At 46.4% G+C, this 18,244-nt stretch overlaps 6 protein-coding genes across 6 annotated transcripts, besides 5 other annotated features; 4 read left to right on the top strand and 2 right to left on the bottom strand.

The window, feature by feature from the left end:
- Nucleotides 1–576: 576 nt before the first annotated feature.
- Nucleotides 577–2,100: a mobile genetic element.
- A 2,476-nt stretch (nt 2,101–4,576) lies between these two features.
- Nucleotides 4,577–7,898, bottom strand: TSTA_097550 (beta-galactosidase, putative; the record flags this gene model as incomplete). The annotated part of the gene is made up of 5 exons (XM_002485692.1): nt 4,577–4,794; nt 4,875–6,657; nt 6,703–6,811; nt 6,876–7,005; nt 7,070–7,898. The coding sequence occupies 5 exons, from the start codon at nt 7,896–7,898 to the stop codon at nt 4,577–4,579; spliced, it is 3,069 nt and encodes a 1,022-aa protein (XP_002485737.1).
- A 1,187-nt stretch (nt 7,899–9,085) lies between these two features.
- On the top strand, nt 9,086–9,536 carry TSTA_097540 (uncharacterized protein; the record flags this gene model as incomplete). The annotated part of the gene is made up of 2 exons (XM_002485691.1): nt 9,086–9,179; nt 9,286–9,536. 2 exons carry the CDS (start codon nt 9,086–9,088, stop codon nt 9,534–9,536), a joined length of 345 nt encoding a protein of 114 aa, XP_002485736.1.
- Nucleotides 9,537–9,595: 59 nt separating this feature from the next.
- Nucleotides 9,596–13,266, top strand: TSTA_097530 (reverse transcriptase, putative; the record flags this gene model as incomplete). The annotated part of the gene is made up of 5 exons (XM_002485690.1): nt 9,596–10,486; nt 10,541–10,922; nt 10,965–11,129; nt 11,378–12,073; nt 12,584–13,266. The coding sequence occupies 5 exons, from the start codon at nt 9,596–9,598 to the stop codon at nt 13,264–13,266; spliced, it is 2,817 nt and encodes a 938-aa protein (XP_002485735.1).
- Nucleotides 9,632–11,119: a mobile genetic element.
- Nucleotides 11,374–13,149: a mobile genetic element.
- Nucleotides 13,267–14,738: 1,472 nt separating the features above from the next.
- TSTA_097520 (uncharacterized protein) lies at nt 14,739–15,661 on the top strand (the record flags this gene model as incomplete). The annotated part of the gene is made up of 2 exons (XM_002485689.1): nt 14,739–14,831; nt 14,906–15,661. 2 exons carry the CDS (start codon nt 14,739–14,741, stop codon nt 15,659–15,661), a joined length of 849 nt encoding a protein of 282 aa, XP_002485734.1.
- A 74-nt stretch (nt 15,662–15,735) lies between these two features.
- Nucleotides 15,736–16,379, bottom strand: TSTA_097510 (uncharacterized protein; the record flags this gene model as incomplete). The annotated part of the gene is made up of 3 exons (XM_002485688.1): nt 15,736–15,765; nt 15,812–16,234; nt 16,353–16,379. The coding sequence occupies 3 exons, from the start codon at nt 16,377–16,379 to the stop codon at nt 15,736–15,738; spliced, it is 480 nt and encodes a 159-aa protein (XP_002485733.1).
- A 547-nt stretch (nt 16,380–16,926) lies between these two features.
- Nucleotides 16,927–18,021, top strand: TSTA_097500 (transposable element tc3 transposase, putative; the record flags this gene model as incomplete). Its single annotated transcript, XM_002485687.1, has 2 exons — nt 16,927–17,233; nt 17,261–18,021. The coding sequence occupies 2 exons, from the start codon at nt 16,927–16,929 to the stop codon at nt 18,019–18,021; spliced, it is 1,068 nt and encodes a 355-aa protein (XP_002485732.1).
- Nucleotides 17,011–18,018: a mobile genetic element.
- Nucleotides 17,026–17,886: a mobile genetic element.
- Nucleotides 18,022–18,244: the final 223 nt, after the last annotated feature.

The following is an 18,244-nucleotide window of genomic DNA, read 5'->3' as shown; positions in this document are numbered from 1 at the left end:
CGGGGTTAGGCTCTGATAGGAGTTACACCTCCAGATACGCCTCTGAGCGCACTGTTGGTGGCTAGTATAACTATCATCTATGAAAATGACCTTAACCTCCATCAGAGCTCTAAGCATATAGCTAGAATATTAACTGGCGGGGTCAGGCCCAGAGGGTTGCTCATTCAGGAAGTAACCACCAAGGAAGGTCCCAGAGGGGCTCTTGATAGTGTAAGCATAGTCAGGTCCAGAGGATCGCGTGCTGAGTTTGGGGATAGGCCTAGAGGGTCGCCCAATCTGCGTGACTCCATGGTAGATCTCAGAGAGGCTCATGGTAGGCATATCCTTGAGGACAGACCCAGAGGGTCGCTTGAGAAGAACAGGGTAGGCTTCAGAGAGGCTCCTGTTAAAACTGTCACCGCTGCTTTAACTACGCAACAAGGAGAGCTCAATCCTTAGAGGTTTGCTTTTCTAGCAGGCACATAACATTGTTAGTATGAGGTAAACACAGTCAAATTTAATCACGTGAGCCTCCAACGACGTCTAAGATCAGGACATCGACTTCAGTCAGTTCTAGTCTGCGACCTACTGCCTGCTCCCAAGAGTCACCATGAAGTGGAAAAACATCCTTTAGGTTGGTTATTTGAGAAGGCTAAGAGAGATCACCTTAAAAGTCACGATCCATCTGGCTCTTGGACAACGGTGCCTATCGGTAAGGCAAAAGGAAAGCAGATTCTTAATTGTATATGGGTATATGTCTATAAGCAGGACAAGAAAGGTCGTCTAGTCAAGTGCAAGGCACGACTCATGGTAAGAGGTAATCAAGAGAAAAGAGATAATATAAGGGACACGTATGCTGCTACTCTTGCTGCAAGATCTTTTAGGACATTTATGACTATTACTGCGCGCTTCAATCTAGAACTTAAGTAATATGACGCTGTCAATGCCTTTGTTAATGCCATACTGGACGAAGAGATCTTTATGAGAATGGCTCCTAGATATTGTGAGTCTGGAAAAATATATCGACTGAACAAGGCTCTCTATGGATTGCGTAGATCACCACTCCTATAGCAAAAGAAACTTATCAGCACCCTTGTAGAGTTGGGTTTCAAAATAGTGCCTCATGAACTGTGTTATATATTGAAATCTGGGATTATACTATTCTTTTATGTAGATGATATCATTGTCGCATATAAGAAGAGCCACCAATCAGAAGCTGACTCAGTTATGAACCAACTTCGTGCCAAATACAAAATATCTGGAGGGGGAGACCTGGAGTGGTTCCTAGGTATGAGAGTTATATGGGATCAAAGTAATAAGGTGATCTGGCTCAGTCAAGCCACCTATATCGATAAAATTGCGAAGTTAGCCAACACTTGACAAACTAATGATACACCAATGGCTCAAGAAGAATTACTCCTATACAAAGGAACAGCCACCTACAAAAGTAACCATCAATATTAACGAAAAGTTGGCTCAATTATGTACACGGCAGTAAGCACTCGACCTGACGTGGTTTTTGCTGTCTCACAGCTTTCATAGTTCTTATCAAATCCTAGACTAAAGCACCATTAAGCTGCTGACAAGATTTTATGCTACCTCGAACGTCATTGTGTGTACGCCTTGACGCTTAGAGGAGGTAAAGCTTATTCAGTATCAATAGACGCCTCCTTTACAAATAATATACTTGACCGTAAGAGCTCGCAAGCATACGTCATAACACTTTTTAGTAGAATAATAGGATGGCAAGTAAACAAGCAGAATACAGTAACAACATCAACCACTAAAGCTAAACTATTAACTCTCGCTCAGAGGGTAAAAGAAGACAAATATGTCCTTCAATTGCTTCTAGAGTTGGAGATACATTTTAGAACACCTACTCTTCACATTTTCTGCGATAACCAGCAAACTCTAGGATTGCTGGAGAAGGACGCTCCACGACTGCGTACAAAGCTCTGACACATCAATATTCATAATCACTGGGTACAACAAGAGGTACAGAAGGGAGACATCCAAGTGCACTACATGCCTACAAAAGATATGATTGCCAATGGCCTGACCAAGGCACTCAGCAAACAGGAACACCAAAAGTTCCTTAATTAAATTGGAGTAGAGGATATTGACAGCTATCTCACTCTCCAGCAAAAGGATATGGAGAACCCAGATATCGAAGAATTACTTTCTCTCAATGACGTGCCCGACAACTTATGAAGCTATTCCAGCTTTGCAAGCAGTTATTTTCTGCAGCTGAGGGGGTGTGTTAGATAATCCGGCTTTCAAACGAGGTAGAAAGATCGACTGTTCAATCTTACAGGTCTAAAAGGCACCTTTAGGCATATATCTGGGCACCTAGATTTCAGCCCAATATTTACCCCTCCTGATAGCTCACAAATCACCCCGCCAAAGGTGTCTATAAAGGACCCGGCTTTAAAGACTTGAAAGACAGACACAGAACTCAACAGATACAATCTTGCTAGTCACTTCTTTTCTTTGATCCTAGTAGAACACTCTTCAGGATTGGCCTGGAATAAACCGACTAATCCGACAGATATAAGCCGCAACTGCCGTGAATGGCCTTGACGACCGGTACACACCAATGGTGCAGATGCGAACCTGACGCTTAGACACAAGAAAATATGGGACATCAAGCATTGCAGCTCTTATCCATGTACGATGTCAACCCTTAGCACACCACAGTCGTTAATTACACTGCATGAGGAGAAAAAGTCAGAACAAGCACAAGCCAATGATGCCGCGACAAATTGTATAGATATCTCAATAAGAGGCATGGTCACAGCTAAGGTTGAGTAGGGATGAGCAATCGCAACACGAATAGATAGTCGACGACTTCTCGACTAGATCAGCGCGAGGAAAAGGATGCTACTTCGATGAGAAATATATAGGTTTATATAGACCTAGGGTCTCTCGATAAGAATGAGTGAAGTAGGGATAATAGTACGAATTCGTATCGAAAAGGAGTCAGGGTCAGTCAGTCCTAAGTTGGTGTCGATTCAAGTGGGTCTCAAGGACTGAGTTGGTGATGATTCAAGTTGGTGTCAAAAGCTGGATCTATACGCTTGAATTTTACTACCGGTAATGGTCGGTCCGTTTTCGCGTTTTCTTGATCCCTGTTTTCTTACTGATACAATTTAAGGATATGTCATACAGCACCAAACAGTTCGTTATCAGATTGAATATTACTGGTCTCGCCTAGGTAATCAAAGAGGAAATCATAACAGGATGACAAAATTCAGAGCAGTGATATCGTTGAGATTGACTCAGACGTGATCCTGGTTGAGGGCTCACATGCTTCACAGGATTTGGAGCTCCGATATCGAATAAAGTTGTACTATCCCGGTGTGAGAGAACAGGACCAAGGTGTCATTTCCATGCATCATTAATCTTCTATTCTGGCCCATTCGTAAGCCAGTGATGTGGTGTATCTGCCGTGCACAGCACTTACGGTTAGGATTAACTATACCAGTGAAATATGCGAAATGCTAGCTATGGCGCACAAGAGAACATCATGAGTTATTAAGAGCATGACCACCGTGTGCGTCTCCACAAGTCGAGTTGGAGGGCATCCAAGCTTTTATACGTCACGCCTCGAATCGGCAGTCCGGTTTCTGCTTCGGCTCCGTCGAACGCTACGTACGATCAGAGCAGAATCTGATTGAGAATGGAAATAGAATGGTGTAACCAACGGCTGGTCCCATTTGATGATAGTAATTCGTGCAGTGTCTTTCAGGTTGGGGCAACTCGTCTTGGTCAATAGCCCACCTCGTAGTTAACTATCTCGTCATTCTTTCAGAAACGAACTATAAACAGAATAGTTACGAGCACCTACTAGGAACATTTATTAGTGACACTGAATGGGAACACTACCGTCGAGATCATTACAGTCGAGATCATTTGTATTTACTAGAACACTTCAGTTTTAGTTCACCGTTTCCAAGTTATTACCATTCTGAAATCCACTTCGTATTTGCAATTGGTTGTGATTCACCATCCCTAGATATAAGGTTCTGTGAACTCAGGCTCCTTGAGAATCCAGAGGTTGCTGGCGTCTACGGTACAAATGTAATCCTTTCAATGCAGAGCATATTTCAACGTCATCAGAATGGCTTGGAAGGCTATAGGCATCATAATCAAGCCACATTTGCTTTGTTCTCGGAGATTCAGCATCTGCCAATGGTTTTCTGTAAAGTCTCATGATTAGACAGATTCGAGGATCGATTAAAGTGAACTTACTCATTGCTATTGAAGACTTCTTCGTGTTAGGGTTTTTAGCCATCGCATATGTCGTGAAATCGGGGCTGGGGAAGAACGCTATTATTAAATAAGGAAGCGCAACGCTTCAACTACTAGTACCGTTCTTACATATGTACTTCACTTATCTAGCTAATAATTGTTACTCTGCCTCGCAGGCCTCCTTCTCCCTTCCTAATTTGCATGTTCGCTTGTTGACAAAACAGCATTCCATCGGCCATTCGACCTACTGATTGAGAAAGTTGAAATATGGATTACCGATATGCCTGGAACTCATTCTGACTCTACCTTGGGTTTCAAGGTACATGGGTGAGAACTTCTACTAGTACTAGTAGGCATTCAACCGCTTGGCATACCGCTGCCCTTGAACCAAACTGGGCTTTTGATACCCGCTTTGTATGACCGCATCCGCTTGAAGCTGCAGACCGGCCAATGAGAATGCGCTCGAGCTCGTAGACCAGATAGTTAAGGCGAAGTAGTTGGTTCCGTTGTAGTTGAGGATTCCTTCAGGAACGGGGTATCGCACTTGTGGGCCGACATTATTAACTATGGGAGTTAGTTATAATTCGGTGCATGATCATAATTCACACAGCCAAGGTGCAAAGTGGGAAATTTATCCAACGTACCGTATTTGCCAAACTGCCATCCATTGATAAACATTTCAGAGCGGAACGAGGCTGGGGATGAGTCGTTGGACGTAGTATTGGTGAACACAACACTGATCGGAACATCATATCCCAACGGTATACTCAGGTCGAAGGATGTGGCATAGAATTTCACGCCCGGTTCAGAAGTCTCATTCAACGGAGATCTGACTTCCCACTTGCTGATAGGTGTACCCGGGAGATGGTATCCTTGCCGCTCAGCATATATGCTTCCTTCATTAAGAGGACCGCGACTGACATCGCTGTAGTGTTCTCCTCCAATATTGCCCGCTATCTTCCAGGAAACAGACTCCTTGCTCCGACCATGCAGGTCAAAGTCAAGGATGCCCCTCGGGTCCTTCATGATGGGTTTATTAGCTGGAAAATTCTCGTCATTACCCATATGATCGATGAGCACGGTGATCAAATAGGTTTCTCCAGACTGGAGTTCTCCTAAAGAGAATGTTTGATTGTAAAACATGTCCGCAGCACTTCCTTCCCAAGAGCCAAGGTAAGTGGAGTTGATCCAGACTCCGTGTGCATATGCATATCCCGCTTCGGTGAGTAAATAGAGAGACTCTTCCGAGCCATTTGCAACAAATGAGCCGCGATAGAGGAGGGAACCCCCATTGAATCCGTAGTCACTAGCGTATAGGGAAGTAGGCGTCGTGATGTTGCGTGGATTGACAGATCGAGTATGGTTGCATGTTATCCATTTGCTATCGTCATAACCAGGAGTGATCTCCGGCAAAGAGTCTAAGGAGTGCCACTTGCAGGAAGCTAGATCAGGGAGCTTGAGATCAGTTTTCGTGTAGGTGACGTTTCCACTGAGACGACCATTGGAGACAGTAGTCGGTACTTTCTTCCCGTTGAAGTAGATTGAAAATATTGATGGAGGTCCTGCAATGAGTTCAATTTCAGTGGTGGCATTGATGTCTCCTTTGAGCTGCAGAACGCTATGAGCGACATCGGCAGTTCGAAGAAGATACCCGGCCTTCACAATGACGGAGTTGTTGGATCGCTCAGAGGATGCGTATCTGTTGAGAGGAGCGGGGCGTTTCAAGTCGAGAACCCAGTAATTGAAAGCGTCATTTCGAGATAGCAAATGAATCTCTAATCTGTCATTGAAATGGACCACACGCCGAGTGGACTCCACAGACCATTGTATAATGGTTCCAACAGAGGACACACGCTTGACATTAAGTCCGCCTTCCTCGCACTTGGATGGCAATCCTAAGGCTGTAGGAACGGCAAGTTCATGTGTCTCGTTGAACCCACCGTATAACACAAGGACAGATTTTGAGCCACTCTTCTTCCAAGAGAACACCTCGGCAGTGGAGTAGACCAAGTTGATTCCTCCCACATCGTAATCAGCAACGTGAATTTTTGAATCGCGACCATTCAGGCTAAGAGAGCCGCCCAACTGAGGAATCGTGAGATTTCCACGAGATGTCGGAATTCGAAGTTTGTACGAGGTACTTTCCTCCGAGCTTAAATTTCCATGGCGCACGATGAAGAAGTTCGTGTGATTGGTGGAAAGTCGAGTGGTCGACAAAGTATCGACATCAGTGTACGTGCCATAGCTTCCATTATGAGGAGAAGAGAGAAGATAGGCAGGTGAAGCTTGCAGGAAAGCAGCTTGCAGTTTCAGCTCGCTGTATTTCTCGCGGGTGACTTGTCGATCTTCCTTGATTGCCGCTCCCACATCGTAAGACGTGTACCCTCCAGGATGACCCAGGTTACCCCAGTTTGTACCTCCAAAGATCTGGGTTATTAGTTTAGCATTTCACAAGCATGATATAGCTCTTACCATGTAAAGATTGTGAATTGCAGCACGGTATCCGTAGTTAATCTTGTAGAATATACGTCCAAACTCGGGCCCAATGTGCGCGGCAGTAGAATCCACACCAACCCCGCCCCTGCGATGAGACATCTGGATGAGTACGCCGTACTATGAGAAAAATTTGCTATGGATCGACTTACCAGGCATCGGGGGAACCACCCTGATATTCTGAAATCGAAAATGGGGTATCCGGGCTTTGATTCTCGTGCACTGTGTAGTTATAGTACGGACGGGGGTCGTTCAACGTGGACCAATTTGACGGATCCAGCGCTTTCACAGCAGTACTTTAGCATCTTGAGAGAAAGGTCAGAAGCTTTTGGCAGTTGCAACATACGTGCAGTATTCCAACCCAGTGGGTAGAAGTCAAAGCTGTAAATATCCACCTCGCCAACCCCTGTTCCCGGCGCAAAATCGCCCGCTGGAAATGCGTCGTTAACGATGAAAGGGACCACGATCCCTGCCTTTCGATACTGCTCCTCCACATATTGCATATATTCCTTTTCCAGACAAGATGTATCAAGCGACGTAACTGTCATGTTGTTCATCTGGAGGTAGCCAGGTTCGTTCACGCAGTACGTATATTCGTTCTCAGGCTGCAACAAAATGACTGGACCACCGTTGGTGATTTGCGCACGTGCGATAATCTTGCCTACAGCTGAAATATAAGGCGTGATGGCTTCCAAAAAGCCCGGATTGGTCCCTCTCAAGGGACCGTCGACTCGCTGCAGCCAGCCTGGGAAACCACCCCCAGATACCTCGGCATTGATATACGGACCAGGACGAGCGATCAGGTAGATCCCAGCTTCCTCTGCGGAGCTAAAGAACTTATCCAGCTTGAAAACACCATCTATACGAATGTGGCCTGGTTCGCCTTCGAGGAGAGCCCAGTCAAGATAAAAAGAGACGGCTGAAAACCCTAGAGCTCGCACCTTCTGGAAAATATCGAGCCACAGATCTGGAGATGGTAGCCGGAATGGATGGAATTCGCCAGAAAGCAAAAGAACTCGTTCTCCATGAACTAGAATAGAGTTCTCATCCCAAGTGACAATATCTTGTAATTGCGTTGTGTTTCGGGCCGTCAAGCTAATTGCAGGCTGGGTCTTTGCTAAGATCTGTCCGATCCCCAGCGCCAGGCATAAAGAATATAAGTGCAGGAACCTCATATTGGTGGCTTTTAGCAACTACTCAAGGGTTGAAAATCGCTGAGTGAATTGTGCACATTAAGACGCGAAGTGTTTATCACTCACCGACATATCGAGGCCTTGAGTTGATAAATAGCTTAGTTAAACCATGGCCCTACCCGTACTCGTATCCAGTGTACGGTTCTATCGTAAGAACTATGTGGGGCAAATAGGTCTAGGTAATTGTACAGTAGGTAGTGTCTCTCTTCAGTTTTCCTAAGAAATAATATACGAGAATACGAATCAAAACTGACTTGAATGGCCTAATAATACCTATAGAATAATATTGGCTCTTCATTAGCACTATAAACAAGATGAATATGCCTAGGCAGCAAAAGTAGCTACTATGTATATTAAGTAAGCTGTGCGATGCTAAGCTTTCTTTCGTCATCAACATAGGTTTTCAGGTGGATGCGAACTAGGGATCAACTATGCGATCAATCACTTTGTTGTCACAGCTAATAGGTGACAGCAGCTTAAGGCAACTCAGGAGGCGAATAAGTCGGAACTGACCTCTGGGTTTGCTTTGATCGAACGGAGGAGATACTCTGGAAGAAGGGGGGCGCGGGGGCATGCTTGTTTTGCAGTGGCCTGGACGGTCATTCTCTCTTCAACTGGAAAATAATAATTACGTGATAATTTATAAGTACGAAAAATGTTCCTGATGCTGAAGCCACGATAAAGATTGTTCGTTCCTGTGCAATTGGGAAGGTTTTCGAGATGTGAGCAGTGATCCGGAATGGAAACAGTGTAAAGAATCTCGTTTGGTGCTATGTCAGTAAGCATTTCCATCATGTCAACAGTCATTTCCCCTCCGCTGTCGGTAGATTATCCACCAACGAGTTTAGACCAACTCATTCCGGTACAACTTGTATTAGTAGAAATTTCAACAAAGATTCCAGTTTACTCACACCTGCGATCTCATCGGTAGTAATTGGTAACATCCGTCTGGTGCTGTAAGAAAATCCCTTTTGATTCCGTGCGTACCCTCTGGTGCCAGCACTAGTTATGTCGGTACACGCATGCAAACACTCCCACTCTGAGTTCTATGAACTGCCACAAAGGTCAGGATTTACGTGATCTACCACCGTATGCAAAGTACGTTTATTTTCAAGAAACGATCTAGAAATTGTCAAAAAAGATTGCAATTTCATCATTGATAAGTCAAAATGATACAGCATGATCGAATGTTTAGGGCACTCTATCAAACTCTCCCCGCCGTTGATATGATTCCAAATACGGACAATCGTAAATCCCGTATCCGTAAGCGGTTGGCGTCATTGACCCTCTCGTCGTTCTGGAGCAGTAGTAAGGGCCGTTCACATCAAGCCCCTAGTACTCTGCCGATCCGCTAGAATGTTATATCCAGATCAACGCAACAACGTCGTACTACAAAGCACGATGAGCTTCCTGGAAATCAACAGCGGAGAGCTCAATTCGGATGCTCGCGAGGACCTACTATCCCAGTTTACGAACTACAATGGGAAGCGTAACCGACGATGGCATCCGGATAACGATCTTATCCACGAAGAAGCTACAGAAACCCAGCCTAACGAAGGACCATTCGTGGACCTAGTGGAAAGCATATCATCACGCTCTTCTCCGGACCCGTTGAAATAATAGATACGACACCATTCGAAATCTTGCAATACAACACGCACAAATCAAAAGACGAAGTCATGGCCACGTTTCTACGTGACCCGACGGTCCTCCAGGCCTCGGTGATTGCAATTCAAGAACCGTGGAGGAATGAGTACGACGATACGACACATCAACCGGCACGACTTACCCACCAATTACTCTATCCGAAAGCTGTTGACGGCGAACGAGCGCGTGTAGCGCTGTACGTCAACAAGCAGATCGATCCCGCCAAGTGGACACACACAGCGATTTCGTTGGATTACCAAATCCTCCACTTACGACATCTACGTGGCGAGCAATCCTACGACCTCTATATCCACAACATCTACAACGAGCCCAAATCGCCAACACTCAACCTGCTGGACCGTGAACTAGCCCGATTAGGGCATTCTCAAACAATCGAGCACCTAGTCCTAGGTGATATGATTGTCCACCATCCAGCTTGGGGAGGTCCCGGCACTGCTATCGACGCCGAAGGCACGGAATTGTTGGAAATCGCGGATCGCCATGAGTTAGAGCTCGCCACTGAGGAGGGCATCGTAACGTGGGAGCGTGGACAGTCTCAGTCAACGATTGACCTCACGTTTCTCTCAATGAGTCTCTTCAACCGCCTGATCCTAATCGAGTGCGCTGACACCGTACAACACGACTCCGACCACTGGCCAATCCGTACCCAGGTCGACATTCAAACGCCAGTCAATAAACCCCCAAAACGCCGAGATTGGAAGGCCACCGACATCAAATCACTAACGGAGATACTGGAACGAGATCTCGTTGTTCCAGATCTCACAAACGCCTCCAAATCCCGTATCAAACTCACTACCGTTGCCTTTTCCTCCACAATCCGTCACGCTATCGACAAAACCGTCCCATGGGCACAACCTAGCGAATGGAGCAACTCTGATCTCACACCTAAATGCAAAGAGGCGGTAAAGCTTTGCTGCTGTCTTCGTCGCCTACATTCAAATACTCACAATCTATAGGTCTGGCGCGCGTATCTACGTGCCCAGAACCGCAAGAAACGACTAATAAGCAAATCCTTAAGACTCGGTCATCGCCGGCGTGTCCAACAGGCTACAGAAAAGGGCCCACAAGGCCTTTGGAGACTGGCTAAATGGGCACGAACAAGGAGAGGCCTCTACAAATCTAGGGTCACCCCAACACTCATATCAACTGACGGACGTACAGCGGAGTCAGTAGAAGTCAAAACGGCACTTCTTAGCGAATCCTTCTTTCCAGCGATTCCAGAGGCTGATTTATCGGATATTGACAACGCTATATATCCAGAGCAACTGTCTTTCCCAGAGATCCCACGCCACGAGATCGAACATGTGATACGCTCTATGCCACCTAATAAAGCCCCAGGTGAAGATACGATACCAAACAGCTTTTAGCATATGATTACAGGCGTCCCTATAGTGCTCGATACGCTCTACCAGATCTACAACGCATGTATCCGAACTAGCTATAATCCGTCCCATTTCCAGCGCTCGATCACAGTCGTGCTTCGTAAGGCAGGCCAGGATCGTGACTACCATACACCTCAAGCATACCGACCAGTTGTAATGGGAGGTTAGTCCGTTGGTTAGACAGGAGGAATTATCAATATGGCAGAAGGTCGTTCGGTGACTTCCAGATGTTCATTAACAAAGGTACTGCTCCTAGTGTACAGAGACTGAAGCTTGAGAGAGGAAAACAATTCTAGTTACAATGAAACTCCTTCTTATGCACGCGTGAGTCGTCCGCAGGAGACATCACGTTGTCCACCTGGGTGGCGTGACTTCCGGCTGTCACGGATATCATGTGTACTGTTACACCAGTTGCTCTTCTCAACACGCTTAGTAAATTTCTCAAAGCCATCATCGCACGCAGAATCAGCTACGCCATGGAAGCGGAAGGATTACTCGTGAAAGGCCATCTCGGTGGACGCAAAGGTATATCCACAGATCATGCCATTCAAATCATCCTCGATCGGATGCGGCGGGCATGGGGTGAAGGGTTCGAGGTGGTCTCCATGCTTCTATTAGATGTCTCTGGCGCGTACGACAACGCGCACCATTTGCGATTGCTTCACAATATGCGGAAACGACGACTCGGCCACTTTGTGCCGTGGGTTGCCGCCTTTCTCACAGGACGAAGCACGCGAATCAAGATTCCAAAAGGCATGTCGGGTACGATTTCTACGCCAACAGGCATTCCACAAGGCTCACCAATCTCGCCAATCCTATATCTCATCTACAACTCTGATCTGATCGAGGACTGCGCCGATGAGGCCGACCACGTATCAACCAGCGGATGGGTGGACGATGTCGGGATGATGGCCGCTGGCCACAGTGAGAATGAGACGATCACGAAGCTACAATGTGCCAGTGCCACTGCGGACCAGTGGGCTCTACGCCATGCCTCCATTTTTGACAAGAAGAAATATCAACTCATTCACTTTATGAATCCACGGAGCGGACTGGCTCCAAATTCACAACCAATCACCCTACAAGACGGTACACAAAAAGAGGCTAGTAAAACAGTCAAATATCTCAAAATCTAGCTCGATTCAGAGCTCACGTTCGAAACTCACCATGACGAAGTTGTCGCCAAGGCTAGCACTAGTCTAGAGGCTCTACAAGGACTAGTAGGGTCGACGTAAGGAGTCGCTCTTAGCTCCATACGACAAATCTATCAGGCTATTATGATTCCCCAGATGTTGTACGGGGCAGCAGTGTAGTATCAACCAGATATTATAACAAAGAATCAACTCACCAAGATCACACGGGACTTCGCCAAGGTCCAAAAACGGGCAGCGTGCCTAATCAGTGGCGCGTTCCAGACCACAGCGGCAGAAGCGCTAAATATCGAGCTATATCTGCTTCCAATACACTACCAACTAGACCAGCTTATCAAGACCACCGCCATCCGGATACGCACAAGACCAGTACACAGGATCCCTAAGAGCATGCTCTCGCGTCGTACTAACCAAGAACTCGCGCTCGGCGGTTATACCCCCATGGAGGCTCATGCTTAGACAACAGGCGGATGCCTCCATGCTCCCCCAGGAACCTTAGCGGGAGAATGGGAGAGTCGTGAGACATACGTCCAACCACCATGGCAAGAGCCTCCACATGTAATAATCAACAAACGTAAGAAGGCGGTCACCGTACACAACCGTATGGCTAAGAAGAATACCCGCGTAATAGTGTACACCAACGGCAGTGGCTATCAAGGCTATATTAGCACATCAATGGTGATCCCACAGTTACGACGACAGATGACGGAGTGTATCGATACAGAGGACACGTCAACAATATATGCTGCGGAAGGTTGCGGAATCAAATTCGGGCTCGGCACGTTATTACGATTCGTGGAGGACGACAAACGGCTTCAAAGAGTGGCTATTTTTTCAGATAGTCGATCAGCGCTTCAATCAATCCAGAATCCAAACATGGCCTCAGGTCAAACCTATATCCGGGACTGTATCAATCTGTATTGGGAATGTAAGAATAACAACATCGACGTCGTTCTTCACTGGATTCCGGGCCACGAAGGAATCCCAGAAAATGAGGCAGCAGACCAAGCCGCTAAACGCGCTGCTATGATGGGTGCACGTCGACAAGCCGTACCCAGCAATATCAAGAATTGGACCATGCTCGGGCACTGCAGCAAAGCGCCAGATACGACACGAAGCAAAGGTTGCTTAAGAAAAGACCTAGGATAGGCTGAAAAGTGGGAAGCCAACCAAGAAACTTATCCCAAGGCCTTCCAAAGGCAACCTCCAGTATTGGTCATATCTGCGTAAAGCCACGTCGTCAATCCTGATCCAGATCCGTACGGAGAGGGTCGCGCTGGGGCATTACCTTTGGCATATCAACAAACGCGCGAATCCATACTGCGCGTGTGGATTATCGGGTCAAACCATAAAGCACGTTATACTCGAGTGTCCATTATACACGGATGAACGAGACCTCATGTGGGCGCGGATCAAGGGATTCCATCAAACCACCAACCTACAAGCTTTAGAGCCCGTCAACGAGGACATGCCACGGAAGGAGGATAGAGAAGTAGTAAACATACTAATTAGTGAGAGTTCGTACGTTAGAGACAAGCGAGTGCATATTCGCGCGATTGATTTGTGGGATTGAGCGCATGTTGGCGTATACCGTATATCAACGTGGTGGTGCCCACATTAGTGATGCAGTTGGCAAAACATGAGAAGAAGGGAATTACGGAAAGATGAGGACATCGACATACAAACTAGCATACGTGTTTACACTATTTCATTATTTTAATCGGTTTGACATGTTTGATTGTTTTACATTTTGGTTTCATTAGTTTACATTCTCTATAGCTCGCCCTGTGGCGCGTCCCGTAGCTGCGCCACCTTTTGTCTGCCTGCCGGCTCAGGCACACCTGGGATAGCGGCTTCTAGATTTAGCTTCGCTCTAGCCAGTATCAAATCTAACTAACCAACTAACTATCCAGATCAACTCACTACGCAAATTTAAGCTACAACCACAGCAGGGCACCACTACATATCTAATGACCACAAGCTTCTTGGAGAAGCTGCATATCAAACTCAGATTTAACGCTTGCTTTGTTGGGAACCAAGGTAATCGCGCTCTGAATACTGGGTATGGTAATACTAAAAATCATTTCTGAACCTAACACTAACCACCTAACCCTAACGTGGGGCTTGGTATTATTCTGTATTGTTCAAACCTAATTACAATACAATACCTGTATAAGGGGAAGCTCCACTGCAACCAGTAACAGACCCGCCCGTATTCGCATTTTGCAAATGGGGTGGAGATCTGTAGGCTGAGCTTAGTTCGAAGTTTAAAGTCTTTGGAGCCCTATATGATGTGGATCAGGAAAAAGCGCAACTGCCAACCAAGGCACGCAAAGCTCGGATCTGCAAAGATAACCCATTTAGCTGTAGCCATTTAGAAACGTTACCCTATTTGAATGAGGCGACTTTCGTATTCGTACTAAACAGTGGCGTTGGTAACTTGGTGGACTGCAGGGTTTTTACTAGAAACGGAAACAGCGTTCAACGGGGTATAGAATCGCCCTTCAAGCTTCACTCACTCTTGCATCCCTTCGACAATATTATTATACACTTGATCCAAGTCCCGCTTCTTATCTTGCGACAATCTTTCCCCTGCCTCTTCGAGTCTTTGCAAGCAGATCATGGCACAATTCGACCCGCTTAGCAGAGCTGACTGTGAAGTTCAATGCATACCGCCAGTCCTAGAGAACAAGGAAATCGGATTACTTGTAGAGGTAAGCAGTATCCTTAATATCTGCATCTACTTAAAATTCCGTATGTAGCGAACTGACATTCATTGACGGGATAGCTCCGTACAAGCAGCGCTTCCCCCGAACATATCCCAACCGCAGCGAATCAGAGAGCTTGGCTTACTCAGGCGTGGCGTTGGATAACAACCCCGAAAGGATTCTTCATCGCCATCTATGGATTGAACATAGTCGCCTGGGGCGGGATGCTATTCCTGCTAATCTGCAATGCTGCCCCAGCCATGTGCCACCCGTCCTGCAACGATCTATACTCCTCCCGCCGGATCTGGATCGAGATCACCTCCCAGGTCCTGAACGGGCTATTCTGCGTGACGGGATTCGGACTCGCACCGTGGCGGTTCCGGGATCTGTACTGGTGGTGCTGCTGGCGGCTGGCGTGGAGAGACCGGGAGAAAAGCCTCGCTAGCATCACGCGCTTGGCTAGCATTCATCGAGCGTGGTACCGCTTACCGATCGTTGACTGTGACTGCGAGCAAAACAAATCTGCTACTACAGAGGCCCTTGACCTCTCGATAAATGGAGGCCGCGCACCGGCGACGGCGACTTGGAAAATGGATTTGGTGATCTGGTGCAACATGTGGAATACTATATTCCAGGGATGCCTGGCTGGCTGCATGTGGGGGATGAATAGATTCAACCGGCCTAGTTGGACGACTGGCCTATTTGTTGCCTTGGCCTGCGTTGTGGCTGGTATTGCAGGGCATATGGTCTTCCGCGAGACGAAGAGGCGTGCGAAATCAACAGAGATGAAAACGGCCGATAGTACTGTTGCAGAGAAAGGGGAGAATGTCGTTTAAACTTTTCGTATGATATTCTTGAGCCTGGGTTATTGCCGTATGTAGTTTGATTCTTCCATTCGCTATGTCTTCAATTAGTACTGTAGCCCAACGATGTCGAAGAACTACCTCGTAGTGATAACATTTGGAAACGCGGAGTAACGTACAAACCTCCCTTGAAGAGAGCAGGAAGCAAAGGGAGACTTGCCATGTAAGCCAATCAACCACGCCGTAAGGAACATAATTCTTCAAACTTTCGTCTGCATTACCGCCGCTCATACTCGCCAGTGAGTGTGGAAAAGATTCAGTGCTACTCCAGGGCATAGTGAACATTAAATGCACCGGGATGCTCGACGCCTGCACACAATGGGTAGAATGTAGAATTCCAACTCTGACTTTCTGACGAAGCTTTCGAACACACTGTGCGTAGCTAGTCACACACGGTGTCCATCGCTGGAGTTCGTTTCCAAAGGCAATGAAGGGTTGCACGTCGCCTCGGCTTCCGACGACTTGGATAACGATATTCAGCTTGCACTTGCAGTTCTTTTCAATTTCGACGACAGACTCGGGACATAGCAGTGACGGCCCAGAGATCTGTATTGATTGTATCGCGGGAGAGATGGAGGCTCTAGATTGTCATTGGTATCCATGGTGGCTAGACTCATATAGAATAAGAGTAAGAGAATGAGAGTCGATCAAAGTGGTATTTTACGATCCACGCCTCCTTTTGATGGTCCATATAGCAAAGATGAAACTATATTCTCTGACAGGAGCTGGAATCTGGAGCGTGGTGTTGGTTTATACGAACACGATCCGATTCGCCAAAGGTGCCACCCAGAAATTTTATGAGACAACAGCGTCTAGAGCGTGCTCTCTGTTTTGCATTTCGTTTTATCACAATTGCATTTTCCTTGTGTTCCCAATTTCGCACAAAAAGATCAAATCTACTTTTCTGTAAATGATGGCCAGCTGTTGCGAGTACCAAGTCGACAGAGGTCTGTTGAACGGCTGGAATTCAGATTTCACGTAAGATTTAGAGTAATTATAGAGACCATTTGTTCAGCAGTTACAGTAGACTCGTATACCCCTTTTTACGGTGCTCAAGTTAGTGCATGTTCAGGAGGATCCACATAGTTGGATCTACATACTACGGTTGGGGCCGGTAATTTTGTTAGTACGATTTTTAGGCGGTCAGGCTCCGGGGCTCACCGCCTTTTAAATAGAATATTGACCATCCGTCTGCTTTCAGCCTTTCAAGCCTAGATATATGACATTTGACGATCAATATGGCCACCCCCGAGCCTACCAGCCCCCCTAGGGCAACAAGCGCAGCAGCTCTCGAGCCATCTGATTCCAGGCAGAATTCAGCACGGCTGAATAGGGATGAACGGATCCGAGTATTAACCCTTCGAGATGCTGGATTTACATATCTTCAAATCTCTCAGCAGCTTCAAATTAGCTATCGCCAAGTCCAATATACGTGCCAAAGCCAGCAAGCAACCCCTAAAAAGGCCCGTGGCAACTCTCCGAAGCTCTCCGAGGCTGAAGTTGATCATATTATCGAATGGATTACTTCTTCGAAGCGTACGCGACGTATGCCTTATTATAAGGTTATACAAGAGCTTAACCTATCTATTGGAAAGCACGCCCTGGCTCGAGCCCTTAAAAAACGAGGTTATACACGATGCAAGGCTCTTAATAAACCTCCTCTATCAGATAAACATAAACAAGTACGTCTTGCCTGGGCCCTAGAGCATTTGAATTGGACGACTGAACAATGGAATCGTATCCTTTGGTCTGATGAAACATGGGTTACTTCAGGATTTCATACGAGAATCTGGGTAACTAGAAAGGCTGGTGAAGAGTTAGAAGAGACTTGCATACGATCCTCTCCTGCACGGAAACGTGGATGGATGTTCTGGGCTACTTTTCATGGGAATAACAAGGGTCCGTGTTTATTCTGGGAGAAGGAATGGGGAACTATTAACTCAGAGAGATATTGTCAACGGGTTATACCAATTATTGATGGCTATATTTGCTTATTACGAGACGATATCTGGCTTCAATTTATGCAGGATGGGGCACCTGGCCATGCGAGTAAGGAGACTCTCGAAGAGCTTCATTCTCGTGGGATATATCCAATTTATTGGCCAGCATTCTCACCTGATCTCAATCCAATTGAAGCAGTATGGAATTGGATGAAGGATTGGATTCAAGAACAATATCCAGATGATGAGCAACTTTCTTATGATCGACTCCGTGAGATTGTACGAGCTGCTTGGGATGCACTGCCTGAGCAGTTTTTGAAGGAGCTCATTGACTCTATGCACGCTAGATGCCAAGCTGTAATAGATGCTCGAGGTGGTCATACAAAATATTAGATTAGTAATCAGATATGACTGGCAGAATTCATTGGATTTCAACCCCTGTAAAAAAGTCGTGCTAACAAAATTACCGGCCCCAACCATAGTATTTACAGTACAGGGCTTAGCTCTTGTTACCTTCGTATTCGTACAAACAAAACCGAACCCACAATTTCTGTCCACTCCACTATGTCCTCAGCAAATCAGGAGCCCAAGCAATGTGGAAGGTTTTGCATCAACT

This window comes from Talaromyces stipitatus, genomic scaffold, assembly GCF_000003125.1.
Source record: "Talaromyces stipitatus ATCC 10500 scf_1105507295511 genomic scaffold, whole genome shotgun sequence".
Taxonomy (NCBI): Eukaryota; Fungi; Ascomycota; class Eurotiomycetes; order Eurotiales; family Trichocomaceae; genus Talaromyces; species Talaromyces stipitatus.
The sequence above is the reverse complement of the archived record's forward strand: the minus strand, read 5'-3'. Positions and strand labels throughout refer to the sequence as shown.